This window comes from Cygnus atratus, chromosome 1 (assembly GCF_013377495.2).
Source record: "Cygnus atratus isolate AKBS03 ecotype Queensland, Australia chromosome 1, CAtr_DNAZoo_HiC_assembly, whole genome shotgun sequence".
Lineage (NCBI taxonomy): Eukaryota > Metazoa > Chordata > Aves > Anseriformes > Anatidae > Cygnus > Cygnus atratus.
Genome location: NC_066362.1, coordinates 61,735,840 through 61,751,505, shown reverse-complemented (window position 1 = coordinate 61,751,505; position 15,666 = coordinate 61,735,840). Strand labels below are relative to the sequence as shown.

At 43.0% G+C, this 15,666-nt stretch overlaps 1 protein-coding gene across 1 annotated transcript in view; it reads right to left on the bottom strand.

The window, feature by feature from the left end:
* The window catches only part of DGKI (diacylglycerol kinase iota), a 118,659-nt gene that overhangs the window by 55,867 nt on the left and 47,126 nt on the right, over positions 1-15,666 (bottom strand). Inside the window, exon 17 of the mRNA XM_035568556.1 lies at positions 1,270-1,349. Coding sequence (XP_035424449.1) covers positions 1,270-1,349 — 80 coding nt within the window. The remainder of the gene's footprint in view (positions 1-1,269; positions 1,350-15,666) is intronic.

Here is a 15,666-nt window from a genome sequence, read left to right as displayed (position 1 = left end):
TAGTTGGCATGCAAGTTGACAGAGTGCAGAAGGCCTTGGCACCTCCATTCCCAGCATATGGGACTGAACCAAATCAAGCCAAATAAATAAATAAATAAATAAATAAATAAGACCCTTGCAAAAGGCTGGAGAAACACAATTCCTCCACAACCACTGTGGGTAATTCATTTTCTAGCCATGCTTCCTCCATCGCTGCAGAACCACTCTCCATCAAATACTGTCCATATTAGGCTGTTTTGAACACAGTCTGAGATCACATGTCATTTGTAATCTGCTGTGAACATCATCCCAATTATTTTATTGTATTTTTCCATCGTCAGATACCTTAAGTATACATCGCTTTACAGTAAGTTTTTATGCCCAATAATAGTCATAAATCAGGTCTGAAATGCAAAAAAGGTGAAAACCTGTAGTCAGATACAATGGTCCATATTCTGGATGCAAGTGGCAGTTTCAAAATCACAGCAAATTCAGTACCTCTCATGTAGTTTAGGGGGAGGAATGAGATCCATAGCTCCCATGTCAATTGGGACAGCTATTTAGAAACCCATGTAAAGTCCTCACACTTGAAAATGGTTTTGAAAGATATCCGTAAAAGATTAAGAAACAGTGAGAGGTACTATGCTTATAAAAATACATCAGCTTTATCACTAGTGCATACACATTTAAAATTATTCAGGTAATGGGGTATTTGGATTCTCCATTTTCCATACTGTACTGTAGAATGAACTCTCTTATGGCACGACATTCAAGATGATAAAAGCAACATTGTTTTTAGTTTATCAGCATACATTTCTGTATATTTGGAAATTTCAAATTGATATCTAGTGTTGGTGTCTCTGTTTACTCCATAGCAGTGTTAGAGAATGACATTTGCATAATTAGATACATTCAAATACTATATTTATCCTTACATAACACACTTTCTAATCGCTATTTTGCTAAGAAATGTGTATCATTTCAGCAATGTATGTGAAGAATCCTAGTATTTTGTTCATGTTCAAGCAGAAGTAGACACAATCATCCATGTCAATTCTGCTATCATTTAAATGGTTTCAGTGTGATCTCTTATTTCCTGTTTAGGAAATGATGTTCAGTGTTACTCATCTTTTGTTAGCATATCATAACTCTAAGTTTTGTTTTCAGCAGTATGCAAACTGCAGTACTCTAAATACAAGGTTGTTGCAACTATTAGACCTCTGCACTCGGGACTAGAAGAAGCAGAGCACAGATTAATAAATGACACTTAAATTCACAAAAAAAAATCACCTCTTGAAGACGGTCAATGTACATCCGACAGGTCTCCAAGTCACAATCTCCTCGTACAACTATAATTCCTAAGGGGGTAGCTGGGAAAGCAAAAACAAAGAAAAAATGTCCTTAAATGAGGTCTGCTGTACTTTAAAAGAAGATTTGCAATAGGTTTGTTGTTGCTGTTGCTTTTAATATCCTTACTAAATCTCTTTGTTATCTATATCTTAACAGTCACTTAAAAACAGGAACATAATATTCATCATTATGATGAAAAACATCATTAGTCTTACCCATTTGTAATTATCAAAGATTCTGGCTTTCAACTGCTTTTCAACCTGAAGAAGCTAAAGCAGATTTAGTTAAATTCTGTACTTCATTGTCTAATGTGAACATCAATTATTTAATGCAAAGAAAAGAACACACTGCAGAACAAGAGTTCAGGGAGGTGTTCTTGTGCATTCAAATATGAGTGAAATTTCATTTTCAAAACTCTTAAAATTCTACAGAAATGATTCAAAGTATTGAAAAATAAGAAAAAAATACTTAGATGGTTAAAAAATAAATATATTCTCTAATTTATTTTTAAATTCTACTAGTATTTTGTTGTAAACAGTATTCTTCTGATTTCCTCTTTATTCTCTAGCAGATCTGTCCTGGAACTGCATCAACTAATATGAAAGAATAGGGCTGCTTCTGTTTTCCAGCCTGAGCTTGTTTGTTTGTTGACATAAGTAAGGTTAGAGACGTATTTATTTTATAATTATACCTTTACTTATTTTGGCAGGGAAAAAAAAAAAAACAACACTGCAGCATGGATATTACTTCACTTCATTTTATACTAGTATTTAAGGGAAAAAAAATACTCAGACGTTATCAGCTTCAGCTTTGTATTTCCAAAGCAATGTGACAACCATAGTAAGCACCCACAGTAAAAGTAAACCAAAGTTAAAAGGTATCCCTGAAGTCACAGCCTCACGTAAGACAAAACTGTCCGGCGTTGTACTATTTTGATGTAAGGGTGCTTTTAAATCAAAACAGGTATTATTCCATCTACAAACAACATTGACACATGTCCATATTTTCTCAGGGAAAAAAAAAATATGTAAAAATACAGCAAATAATTTCCCTCAGATGAAGGCAGCATTTTTAATAACATGCTTTTCACAACCATTCCATTCCTGCAGCCACTAAGAAGAAAAAAAAAAAAAAGAGAGAGAGAGAGAGAAAGAGAAAGAGAAAGAGATAGAGAAAGAGAAAACATATGTGAGTCTACAAGGAAGGTATCAGGAGAGCTGCCTACCAAAAACTCATTAAATAAAAAGGAAACAAATAAGAAAATCCTCAAGCACCTGAACGCCTGAAACTGAATCTCTAAATTACGTTCTTTTTTCTCCCTGGAGGGTCGTTAATCAAACAATGCCCCCAAACATAGAGAAGCAGCAGGAGAGAGATTTAAATCATCACATGAAGTATTCCAGAAGGAGAGAAGAATATCATCTCATAAACAATTTTGGTAACTGAATAACAAGAAGCAACTTAAGGTCACTGACAGTACTGAGGTAACTAGAAAAAATAACTGTGCTGCAGCTCCTCCTGTCATTCAAAAAAAGTTGATTAAGAGGGACCCTGAGATACTTATCTACTGAGAAGCTTTCCATCCTGATAAGTGAACAAGACAGTGCCAACAGGTAATGGGGAATGTCTCTGTGGCTCATGTTCTTGTGGCCCACTGAGGCTGGAAGCATACAGAGAAATTTAGTGGTGTCAGGGAGGAGAGTCAGGCAGCACCTACAGCTGCCAAGGTCATTATGGGCCTCAGAGGCCAGTGCAGGACTCCAGAGATACATCACCAGTGCTGCCAGCATCATATTCGGAAGGCAATTTAAACAGCAGAGCAGCTATGAGTCTGGGAAAAACAGAAACAGGAAACAAACAAACAAACAAAACACCACCAAAACAACAACAACAACAAACAGCAGGGAGGGAGAAATGAGGAAATAAAGAAGGGCTAAGCAGTAAAACTAGGAAAGAAGAGAGCTGCCTGCACGTCTCCTGAAGTAACACTGACATCTAACAATGATCCCAATCCACCTGCTCTTTTTCAGAAAGGCCAGCAGGGAACAATGCTCCTTGCAACCTCTAGGGTTTTTTCATTACACAACAGAGCTTGTGAGACAAGTGGAACGAGGGTCAATTGCCGGCTGGGTTTGTTTTACGTCTGCTGACACCCTGGGTTACAGACTGATTCTCTTTGTTTAGTGTTCGCTATTGGTTAATGTGCTCTGACAGCAGACCCTTAAGCTCTTTGCAAAGAGTACTTAATGACTGTCTAGTTTCAATTCAAGAGGTCCCTCTGCAGCCCTTACTGAAGGAGTGTTTGTTAAGATCTTTTATAGCACTAAAAAGTGAATTGCAGCAGACATGACTACTCCTCCAACAGTTACAAAGGCACTAGGGAGCTACACCACTGTCATACATTGTCACCACATATTTTGTCTTGTCTATCGACTCCTTCCTCCATGAAGGAGTGTATGCACTTAATGGGGACCAGAGCTTTGACCCACTGAAATGATGCAGCTAACACAGAATGGCAATCCTTAACCATCACCGTTCCAGACAGCCCAAAGCAGAAGGACCTTAGAAATATTTGGAATTCTAAAGAAATACACCAAAAAAAAATCTGAAAAGAAAGCACTAGTATGCAATACATAGTTTAGCAGTGGCACTTCTGAGCCTTTTCCGCATGACTGAAGAAGCAAGTGATAATTCACAAGTGTAATTAAATTACATCACATCTGTTCTTGGTGGCTATAGAAGAATTTTGGGTCATGTGACTTTGCTCTTAAAAAGAGATGTGTGACTTCTGCTACCTGGAAATCCAGAATAAGCACAGCCTCTGGTTTTATGGGCCAATGGCTAGCCAAGAGCATTGGGTGGGTCTCAGATGGTTCCATCCCGCTTGGTTCATGCTCGCTTAAGAACCTTTTAAAATGGATAACACTACAATATAAGCTAAAATTTTGCTTGCCAAAAGTTGCTTTTGGGGAGGGTGGGTTGGGGGTTGGGGGTTGGGAGACCCATTTGTCTTCCAGCACGTAAAATGTTTCCAGCCCTCATTTGTATCATAAACCACAGTAAGCATGCACAACACATTGTGCAGACAAGATTTTCAAAACGCTTCACAATAGCGGCTGTTTGGAAACAAAAGCAAACCCTTACTAGCTGACGATGGGATTGAAAATGCGAGATTGTTGCTCCTTCTAAATATAGGGCAACGCTGTGCTACAAAGCCGAAATGGGGTAAGTTATGATGAATCAGTTAAAGGCATAAAGTTAACCTGCATACAATGCCTGGCATTCAATGTCATTGTGGACACTTTCATTAGGGAATAAAGGGACTCCTACCTTTTCTGAATAGCTCAGTGTGGTTGAGGATGTGAACAGTACAAAACAGTGCTGTGGGACACAGTCATTACTAGATGTGTCAGGTCAGAGGTGGGAGGGGAAGACAAAGCCTTGCACGTGTTAAGATCACAAGCACCGCAGATCAACTTTCCCATACACCCACACACTGTCCATTCCTGTGACTACATGGATATATCCATGTGTGGGAATATGCCAAAAATATCAGATAGTCTCAGATCACAAGCCAAGCCACAGCATTCAAGTGCCAGAAATTTTTCTCCTGAGGCGCCTGCTCTTCTGGCTGCTTGCATCCAGCTCCCAGCTTCTTTGTGTTCTCTAAATGGTGAAAAGAACTTTGTCCAAGGAGCTGTGGATAAAGACTCTAGTATTGCAGTGATGAGCAGCAGTGCAAGAACCCTAGGAGAGGAGACAGGCATGCAGTTGCTTCATATTCTGAACCAGCACCATGGAAAGCTTTTTGTTCCTAGCAGTGCAAACCACAATCAAGTATCAGCAGGAGGAGGATGAGGTAGGTACAGCAGTATGGCTAATGTGATGCTCTAATGACTGCAAGATTAGTAGTGATTTCCTAAGTCTTCATGAAATTAGCTATGGAATTTATAAACAAAGAAAAAATACTCCTATTAACTGTCCATTATGTTGAATACCTAAAGCTATCGACCTCTTTAATAGTACTGAGAACATAAATGGAAGAAGCCTGAAAATATTGCACACTACACCATCAAGAAAAAGTAAAATTCAATTAACTTCCCCATTTATTGTTATGAAAGGATTCAATTTGTGATCTTAACACCATGATTAACCCAAACAAATCCCAAACAAAACAGCCCCAAGACAGATCATTAAGGTAGATATGAATGCCAGGAAAACTCATTCCTATTCTGACATACCTCAAGGGGGAAAGGGAAGATTAGACATTAGACTGTAAATGTTTAATGTAGCAAATAAAGGATCCTCACTACTGAAGATGTTATAAGAATGTCATTTTCCTGAGGGGTTTCCACTGATATTAGAAGTGTGTAGAACCATGTAAGTTCTTGTGAGAGGAATCGAAAATATTCAGACACTTAAATTAAGAGGTTTGACTTTTCCAGCATGGTTTTAATACAACTAAGTTTGTACGAAAGGATTTTCTTCCCAAACAAATCTAAGCCATGTGTTTCTTCAGATCTTTTTTGTTTATTCTACTGACAGAAATTAAGCCTCCTTCGGTTGGCTTGGCTGTTTGCTAGTTTTTTTCAGCACTAGTGATTCAATTTTAAAATCCTCATATGTCAGGAAGTAAAACACAATGGAGGTAGTTACCAGACCTGTCTGAGAACATTTGAGAGGGTGGTCATCCCCTCCAGGCTGTCAGTGACTTCTCCAACACCTTGCCACACCAAGGAAGAAGACCGTGAAGAGCTTGGAATTGAAACTAGTAAGGAAGAGGTATTAGGACTAAGATCTGAAAGAGGCCTGGCTGAGCAATGCATACACGTTTAGCATTAAGAACAGGAAAATGAGCTGTGAGATCTGGAGAAATACACAAAGATGGACAGGAAGGATATGAGTGGGACAGGACACCAAAGGGGAAGACCAGGACTGAAAAGGTAAGAGGAAATCACACAAGGAAAGTGATAGGAAACAAAACAGCAGAAGTGGAATATGCACAGAAAAATCTCTCAGAAAAGTCTATGCCATAAAGTCAAACTATGGCATGATTTCCTGGAAAGTCTGCAATGGAACTTAGTATTTTGTTTCTCCTGCTCCTATGGGGTCAATATATATTTATGAAATGTACTGGAATACCACCCATCTCTTCTAGGTCAAAGGGGAGCACAGCCTTACACGTGACAGTTCCCCCACTAGCTCAAAAGGCAGGAGAGTGTGTTAGCTGTGGATGTTGCTCTGTGTGGAATCAACTCAATGACATGAGATGTAAATTCAGTGGTTTGTGTTTATTTTTATGCTGTTGTTTCTTTAATCCATGCAATGACATACTCTGTTAAACAAATGTTGTTATGACTACGAAGCCAACAGCTCAAATTAGAGAAAGCCAAGATTAAAGTTGCCTATTTCAAAATGTGTGTGTATACTTATTGTGCTACTGCCTTTAATTATCTGATCACATCATATTTTTTCTTCTGTTGGACTCCTGTGTCTTTCTAATCTTTGAATACATCTGTGTATGCACACATGCATGCGTGTGTACATGAGTCAAAAAGAGAAATGTAATTTATTGTGCTGTCTGGACAAAGCCCACAAGGTCTCACCCAAAAAAAAAAGACCGAAAAAAAGACACAAACAATGCCTTTGGCAACTTGATCTTTGTTTTTGTCATTTCTGTTTCATTTACAAACATTTATCAATGGTTTACATCTGTAAACACCAGCATGAGAATCTAGGAGCACAGAAACAGCAGAGTTTCCAATATTTAACTCACTGCTGACTTCTAATCCTCTTGGTTTATCATCTTTCTAGGTGACTTTAGGCAAACCATTCAACCCTCTCAGTTTCAGATCTTACTACACCACTGTGAGAGAAAAATACATGAATTAGCTAATATCTGAACAACACACATTGAGAAAGCAAAGCTGTTAGAGCAATATGGTGACTTTTCAGCTGAGTGAAATCTAGTAGACAGTCTTTGGGCAATGTTGCCTTTTACAGAACCTCTACAAATAAGCCACCATGTACTCTAAGACACCTCCTGACAAATAAGTGACCATTGGTACTTACTTTACAGGGCAAAAGAATGGGTTTGTAGCTATGCAATTCATTCCACCTACACCCATTCAGACCAAATAGCCTCCCAATCTGAGCACATTTCCTTAAGTGGCTAATCAGCCTTGTCCTGGCTTCATCGGCTAGATCAGTTTTTGCTCTTTAAAATAGACACCTAGTAGAAGATCCCATGTCCTCTACATTATGAGGATTCAAGATGTAAATACCAAATCCTCGGCGTTGACCTCTTCTTATTTATCTAGTTGCTCAAAATCATATGAAATTCTCTCCAAATTGTATTCACACACTATATCCCTGAGCTTTAAAGAATCAGAATACATTTCATAGATCTGGGATTCTCAAACTGTGCTAAGTACACCACTGGTATAGGGAAGCCACGTTATCTCTGTATATGTACGCATCTCAAATTACTCACAATATTGTTAGTCCATGTACTCAATAAGAACTCATCAGATGACCCCCAAACTCTCAAATAACCTACAGAAATTTAAGGCAGTGACATATGCAACATAGATATTTGGCTAGATATAATCAGTAAGGGACAGGTTACTGGAGAAGAAATAAGAATCTGAGGTTGATGTCACATCATGTTACCCTCCATCCCTACACACACACACACACACAAAAAAAAAAAAAAAAAGGCAAGGAAGTAAAAGAGAAAGCTATTTAATTTACTGTGCCATTTTATTCCAGAGGAGATAAGGACTGGCTGGTTCTGTGTTAAAGATGGTGGTGTGAGAGACTCAGAGCTGTCACAGAGCTGAGACTTATTTCTGATACTGCTGCCACTGTGGTTGAGTGTGATTCCCTCTTAATCTTAGTGGTGTTGAGCTACTAAGATGGGATCTGCAGGGCTACAGTATGCAAGACATGTAAAGGGCACTAAGAACTGACAGGTTCTATTAAAAAATAAAAACTAAAAATTATAAAAAATAAATAAAAAATATCCTGTGCATTTACTGCTGCTGGTGAGCTAATTCACCCCTCCATCTTCATGGTGCAAATCTACAGCAATGTTGCTAGGAAGGACAAAGAAGGTGTGAGGACCTCTTGAGCACTAATTAATTTATGGATGTGTTTGGTTTCAATAATTGATTTCTGCATATACCTCCATTGTCAAGAATTTCTTAGTGGAAATGGAATGGGGAAAATTGGGTATCATAAACAGAAAGATTTTGCCTTTTTAAGAACAATTGTCTTGTTCCCCCATGTTCAGTTAGTTGTGCTTAGTGGTGTGGTCTAGTTGGAGGCCTGTAGCTAGTACTGTCCCCCAGGGGTCAGTACTGGGTCCAGTGTTGTTCAACTTAATCATCAACCACAAGGATGATGGAGCAGAGTGCACCCTCAGCAAGTTTGCTGATGACACAAAGCTTGGAGGAGTGGCTGACACCCCAGAGGGCTGTGCTGCCATTCAGAGGGACCTCAACAGGCTGGAGGGTTAGGCTGAGAGGAACCTCATGAAGTTCAACAAGGGCAAGTGCAGTGCCCTGCACCTTGGTAGGAACAACCCCAAGCACTGGTACAGGCTTGGGGGTGACCTGCTGGAGTGCAGCTCTGCAGAGAGGGACATGGGAGTCCTGGTGGACAGCAGGCTGACCATGAGTCAGCAGTGGGCCCTTGTGGCCAAGAAGGCCAACGGTATTCTGAGCTGCATTCGGAAGAGTGTTGCCAGCAGGTCAAGGGAGGTGATCCTCCCCCTCTACTCAGCCCTGGTGAGGCCACACCTGGAGCATTGTGTCCAGTTCTGGGCTCCCTGGTACAAGAGGAACACAGAACTACTGGAGCGAGTCCAGAGGTGGGCTACTAAGATGCTTAGAGGGCTGGAGCACCTGTCGTACGAGGACAGGCTGAGAGAGCTGGGCCTGTTTAGCCTGGAAAAGAGAGGACTGAGGGGAGACCTCATCGATGTGTATAAATATCTGAGGGGAGGGTGTCAAGAGGATGGAGCTAGTCTACTGGAGCTAGTGTATTTTTCTCTCACAGTCCCACGACTGGAGTGCTGCAATGCCTGGCTATCGGCTCTTCAGGAGGGACAGACAGCACAGAGGGGGTGGTGGCGTGGCTCTCTACATTAGAGAATCTTTTGATGTTGTGGAACTCCAGGCTGGGAATGATAAGGTTGAATCCCTGTGGGTTAGGATCCGCGGGAAGGCCGGCAAGGCTAGCGTCCTGGTCGGGGTCTGTTATAGACCGCCGAACCAGGATGAGGAGACGGATGAGGAGTTTTATAGGCAACTGACAGAAGTTGCAAAATCATCGGCGCTTGTCCTCGTGGGGGACTTCAACTTCCCGGATATATCCTGGAAACACAACACGGCACGGAGAAAGCAGTCTAGGAGGTTTCTGGAGAGCGTGGGAGATAGCTTCCTGACGCAGCTGGTCAGTGAACCTACCAGGGGTGGTGCCCCGCTAGACCTTCTCTTCACAAACAGAGAAGGACTGGTGGGAGATGTGGTGGTCGGAAACTGTCTTGGACAGAGTGACCACGAAATGGTAGAGTTCTCTATTCTTGGCGAGGCCAGGAAGGGGACCAGTAAAACTGCTGTCTTGGACTTCCGGAGGGCTGACTTTGAGCTGCTCAGGACGCTGGTTGGCCGAGTCCCTTGGGAGGCGGTTCTGAAGGGCAGAGGAGTCCAGGAAGGCTGGGCGCTCCTCAAGAAGGAAATCTTAACGGCACAGGAGCGGTCCGTCCCCACGTGCCCAAAGACGAGCCGGCGTGGAAGACCGGCCTGGCTCAACAGAGAGTTGCGGCTTGTGCTTAGCAGAAAAAAGAGGGTTTATAATCTTTGGAAAAAAGGGCGGGCTACTGAGGAGGACTACAAGGATGTAGCGAGGCTGTGCAGGGAGAAAATTAGAAAGGCCAAAGCTCATCTGGAGCTCAACCTGGCTACTGCCGTTAAAGACAACAAAAAATCCTTTTACAAATATATCAACGCGAAACGGAGGACTAAGGAGAATCTCCATCCTTTACTGGATGCGAGGGGAAACCTAGTTACTAAGGATGAGGAAAAGGCTGAGGTGCTTAATGCCGCCTTTGCCTCAGTCTTTAGCGGCAATCCCGGTTGTTCTCTGGATACCCAGTGCCCTGAGATGGCGGAAGGGGATGGGGAGCAGGATGTGGCCTTCGCTATTCATGAGGCTGGCGACCTGCTAAGGAGCTTGGATGTGCGCAAGTCGATGGGGCCGGATGGGATGCACCCGAGGGTACTGAAAGAACTGGCGGAGGAGCTGGCCGAGCCGCTTTCCATCATTTATCGGCAGTCCTGGCTATCGGGGGAGGTCCCAGTTGACTGGCGGCTAGCCAGTGTGACGCCCATCTGTAAGAAGGGCCGGAGGGCAGACCCGGGGAACTATAGGCCTGTCAGTTTGACCTCAGTGCCAGGAAAGCTCATGGAGCAGATTATCTTGAGGGTCATCACGCGGCACTTGCAGGGCAAGCAGGCGATCAGGCCCAGTCAGCATGGGTTTATGAAAGGCAGGTCCTGCTTGACGAACCTGATCTCCTTCTATGACAAAGTGACGCGCTTGGTGGATGAGGGAAGGGCTGTGGATGTGGTTTACCTTGACCTCAGTAAGGCTGTTGACACCGTTCCCCACAACATTCTCCTCAAGAAACTGGCTGCTCGGGGCTTGGACTGGCGTACGCTTCGCTGGGTTAGAAACTGGCTGGATAGCCGGGCCCAGAGAGTTGTGGTGAATGGAGTCAAATCTGGTTGGAGGCTGGTCACAAGTGGTGTCCCCCAGGGCTCGGTACTGGGGCCGGTCCTCTTTAATATCTTTATCGATGATCTGGATGAGGGCGTCCAGTGCACCCTCAGTAAGTTTGCAGATGACACCAAGCTAAGTGCGTGTGTCGATCTGCTCGAGGGCAGGAAGGCTCTGCAGGAGGATCTGGATAGGCTGGAGCGATGGGCTGAGGTCAACTGTATGAAGTTCAACAAGGCCAAGTGCCGGGTCCTGCACCTGGGGCGCAACAACCCCAAGCAGAGCTACAGGCTGGGAGATGAGTGGTTGGAAAGCTGCCTGGCCGAGAAGGACCTGGGAGTATTGGTTGATAGTCGGCTGAATATGAGCCAGCAGTGTGCTCAGGTGGCCAAGAAGGCCAACAGCATCCTGGCCTGTATAAGAAGCAGTGTGGCCAGCAGGTCTAGGGAAGTGATTGTGCCCCTGTACTCGGCTCTGGTGAGACCGCACCTCGAGTACTGTGTTCAGTTTTGGGCTCCTCGCTACAGGAAGGACATGGACGTGCTCGAGCGAGTCCAGAGAAGGGCGACCAAGCTGGTGAGGGGTCTGGAGAACAAGTCTTACGAGGAGCGGCTGAGGGAGCTGGGCTTGTTCAGCCTGGAGAAGAGGAGGCTCAGGGGCGACCTTATCGCTCTCTACAGTTACCTTAAAGGAGGCTGTAGTGAGGTGGGGGTTGGTCTGTTCTCCCACGTGCCTGGTGACAGGACGAGGGGGAATGGGCGAAAGTTGCGACAGGGGAGGTTTAGGTTGGATGTTAGGAAGTACTTCTTTACCGAAAGGGTTATTAAGCATTGGAACGGGCTGCCCAGGGAGGTGGTGGAGTCACCATCCCTGGAGGTCTTTAAAAGACGTTTAGATGTAGAGCTTAGCGATATGGTTTAGTGGAGTACTTAGTGTTAGGTCGGAGGTTGGACTCGATGATCTTGAGGTCTCTTCCAACCTAGAAATCTGTGTCTGTGTCTCTTTTCAATTGTGCCCAGCGACAGGATGAGAGGCAACAGACACAAACTGAAGCGCAGGAAATTCCAGCTGAATATGAGAGGGCACTTCTTTACTGTGAGGGTGACAGCACTGGAACAGGTTGCCCAGAGAGGTTGCGGAGTCTCCTTCTCTGGAAATATTCAAAACCTGCCTGGATGCCATCCTGCGCAATGTGCTCTAGGTGTGTTCCTGCTCATCAGGGGCGTTGGACTAGATGATCTTCAGAGATCCCTTCCACCTTTGGCCATTTTGTGATTCTGTGATTTTTAATGCTGCTTTGGATCAACTATCATATTGGGCAGGAGGAAGTGAAACTGGTGATTAGGGTGACAAGTGCTTGGGACATATAAGGAAGGTGTTAGAGTTGACAACTACGTTTGCAGCAACAAAGAACATTACAACATAAAATGAAGAGGATATATCCCTTTCCTAAGAGAGTGCATGGAAGCATTCACCCCCTCACAGAAGGATCAATAAGCATCCCTTGTACCAGCATCAACCATCGCACAGACAATACTGAGATGCTGACAGAAGAAGAATGAAGGAGAAGAAGAACATAGGTGAGAGAAGGAAGGGGAAATTCAGAAACAGTGTCTTGGTTAAATGGCAGCTGCAGTGCTAAAAAATAAAAAATAAAAATAAAATAAAATATAATAAAAAAGTAGAGAGCAACAGAAGAGACTAGGCTAAGAAGAGTTTTGACCTTCAGAGGACAAAATGACATTCTTTAATTGCTCAGAAGGTCTTCAGAATGAGGTGTCTATCTCCAGTACAGTGAAGATTAATCTTCATGGAACAGTTTGTATGACGAGTTGTTAGATGTCAGGAAGTACAATTTCAGATGAAGCAGCTGATAGAATCAAATCAGTATTTCAAGCAAACAAGAGGAGTGAAATGTATTTACTGTGAGTTAAAGTGATCCAGATTATTACACTGATGTCAGAGCTTTCAAAACTCTATTATGGAGACATGTGACAGGCAAAAACCGTAATAGCTTCTTTGCTATTGTTCCTTCAGGGATAACAGCAAGAGTCGTTATTAACTGGCTTCCTTTTCCTTTTCAGATTGCTGTGGGATTCTGGTTTAGTTTTCAAAAGATCTGGGGAGGTAAAAGTGCTTTTAATTGGTGTGGGCAGGAAATGAATGGTAAGGCACAGTATTCTGGAATTAAGTTGCAGGTGTTCTGCCAAAGTCTTGACAGATATGCAAAGTGAGTCTCTTGTGAGTATCGAGAGAGACACACGTGCACCTGAGAGCTATATTTGTGCTGCAGGAAGCTACCCCTCTTAAAATAGGCCTTGAAGAAATACTACTGTAACAAGACCCAATATGAGTGCTCTTAGAATCATAGAATCACAGAATATCCTGAGTTAGAAGGGACCCACAAAGGTCATTGAGTCCAACTCCTAGCTCCACACAAGACTACATAAAAATTAAACCATACGTTTGGCAACATATTGCCCAAACGAACGCTGGCAGGCTTGGTGCCATGACCACTGCACTGGGGAGCCTGCTGCAGTGCCTGACCAACCTCTCAGTGCAAAAACTTTTCCTAACACCCAGCCTGACCCTCCCCTGTCCCAGCTCCGTGCTGTTCCCTCGGGTCCTGTCGCTGTCCACAGAGAGCAGAGCTCAGCACCTGCCCCTCCACCCCCTCGTGAGGAAGCTGCAGGCTGCCATGAGGCCTCCCCTCAGCCAGCTCTGCTCTGGGATGAACAATCCAGGTGACCTCAGCTGCTCCTCATACACCTTGCTCTCTAGATGCTTCACCATCTCCATAGTCCTCCTTTGGATGCTAATAGTTTTATGTCCTTCTTATGTTGGGGCACCCATAACTGCACACAGTAGTAAAAGTGAGGCTGCACCAGTGCAGAGCAGAGCAGGACAATCCCTTCCCTCAACCAGCTAGCAGTGCTGTGCCTGATGCACCCCAGAATGTGCTTGGCCCTTTTGTCTGCCAGGGCACACTGCTGACTCCTATTCAACTTGACATCAAACAGAGCCCCCAGATCCCTTTCCATGAGGCTGCTCTCCAGTCTCTCATGCCCCAGTCTGTACATATACCCACTGTTGCCCCATCCCAGGTACAGAATCTGGCAGTTACTCTTGTAAAACTTCTTACTGTTGGTGATTGTCAAACCCTCTAATTTGTTGAGTGCTCTCTGCAAGGTCTCTCTACCCTCAAGGAAGTCAACAGCTCCTCCTAACTTAGTATGATCCTCATTGTATTTTGCTAGTGCACAAATGTTATCTATTTTAATTTTTGATTAAGACTGGCAAAATTTCACTCATTAACTTGTCATGGTCATTTATTTTGGACAGCAAAACTCTTTCTCCTCAACCCACCCTGCCCATTATAGACTCCTAGGTAAAGAATGAGAGTTACTTCTTATGCCTCAGCACTCCCCTCTTCCTCCTCTAACCAAATAACTTCTAGTGGCAATGCTCCATGAAAGGGTTTGCTGATGAGGACTGAGACAGCATGCTTATTCCATAGACGTGTTCAGTAAATGATAGGGACAGGCAGGCAGTGATCTATAGACTTCCCATCAGAAAGCCATTTAATATGTATCCAATTATCTATGTCAGAAATGCAATTAAAATGGCTATCTGCTCTTCTTAAAAGGAACATTTATGTGATTTTCCAGCTTCCTTCCTCAAAAACTGAAGTTGTGCAGTCCTCTAGTATAATGATTCAGCTTGATGTCTGACTACATCTCAGTTCCCAGAGGAGATACAAGCATCTTGCAGTAAGTCACAGGGAAGCTGGGATCTTAGTTCCAGAACCACAGGGATTTTCCATTTTTCTGCTTCATGGAATTCAAGGAGCTGGATGAAATTCAAGGAGTTCATATTTTAAACAGTTTGATTTCTGACTGTTTAGAGAGTGCTTCTCTTCCCATACAGGATTTTCTTCAGCCGTAGTTAGCATTAGCTAGGAATCTTCAAATCAAGATCAGCCTCCTGTAAACTTGTTAGTCCAGCCTTTAGGTTGAACAATTCTGATAGGACATGATAGGATTTATGTCCAGAAAAACAGGCTGATGACTATCAGTGTATGCTGTGAGTTGTGTGTCCTTATACAGGGCTTTCCTAATATCTGCAGAGGGTAAGGTGAGATATCTTTTCTGATTTTTTTTTGTAGGCTGGTGGGGATATTATTTGCTTTCTGATATTTTAATGTGAAAACAGTAATACGCAATAATCATTGAGACAGGTAAAGAAGGACAGACAGGAAAAACAACTTCATGAACAGAGTCAGGGAAGAATACTCTAGCCCAGCTATGTTATATTATCAATCTGATCACACAGGAATTTGAAAAAGATACAAAAGGACCCCCCTGAATATGGTCTGCCAATGTATGAAAGCAACCATTTTAACTTTTGGTGTGCAAACATGTACTTTTTGAATAAAAACCTCTTAAGCACATGATCAGCAAGTGATCAAATGTGTGTATAGTCTAAAACCAAATTTGAAAGCAGCTAGATCATTCTCTGGACTTTTTCTTTTTAAAAATGTTATCATTATGGTTT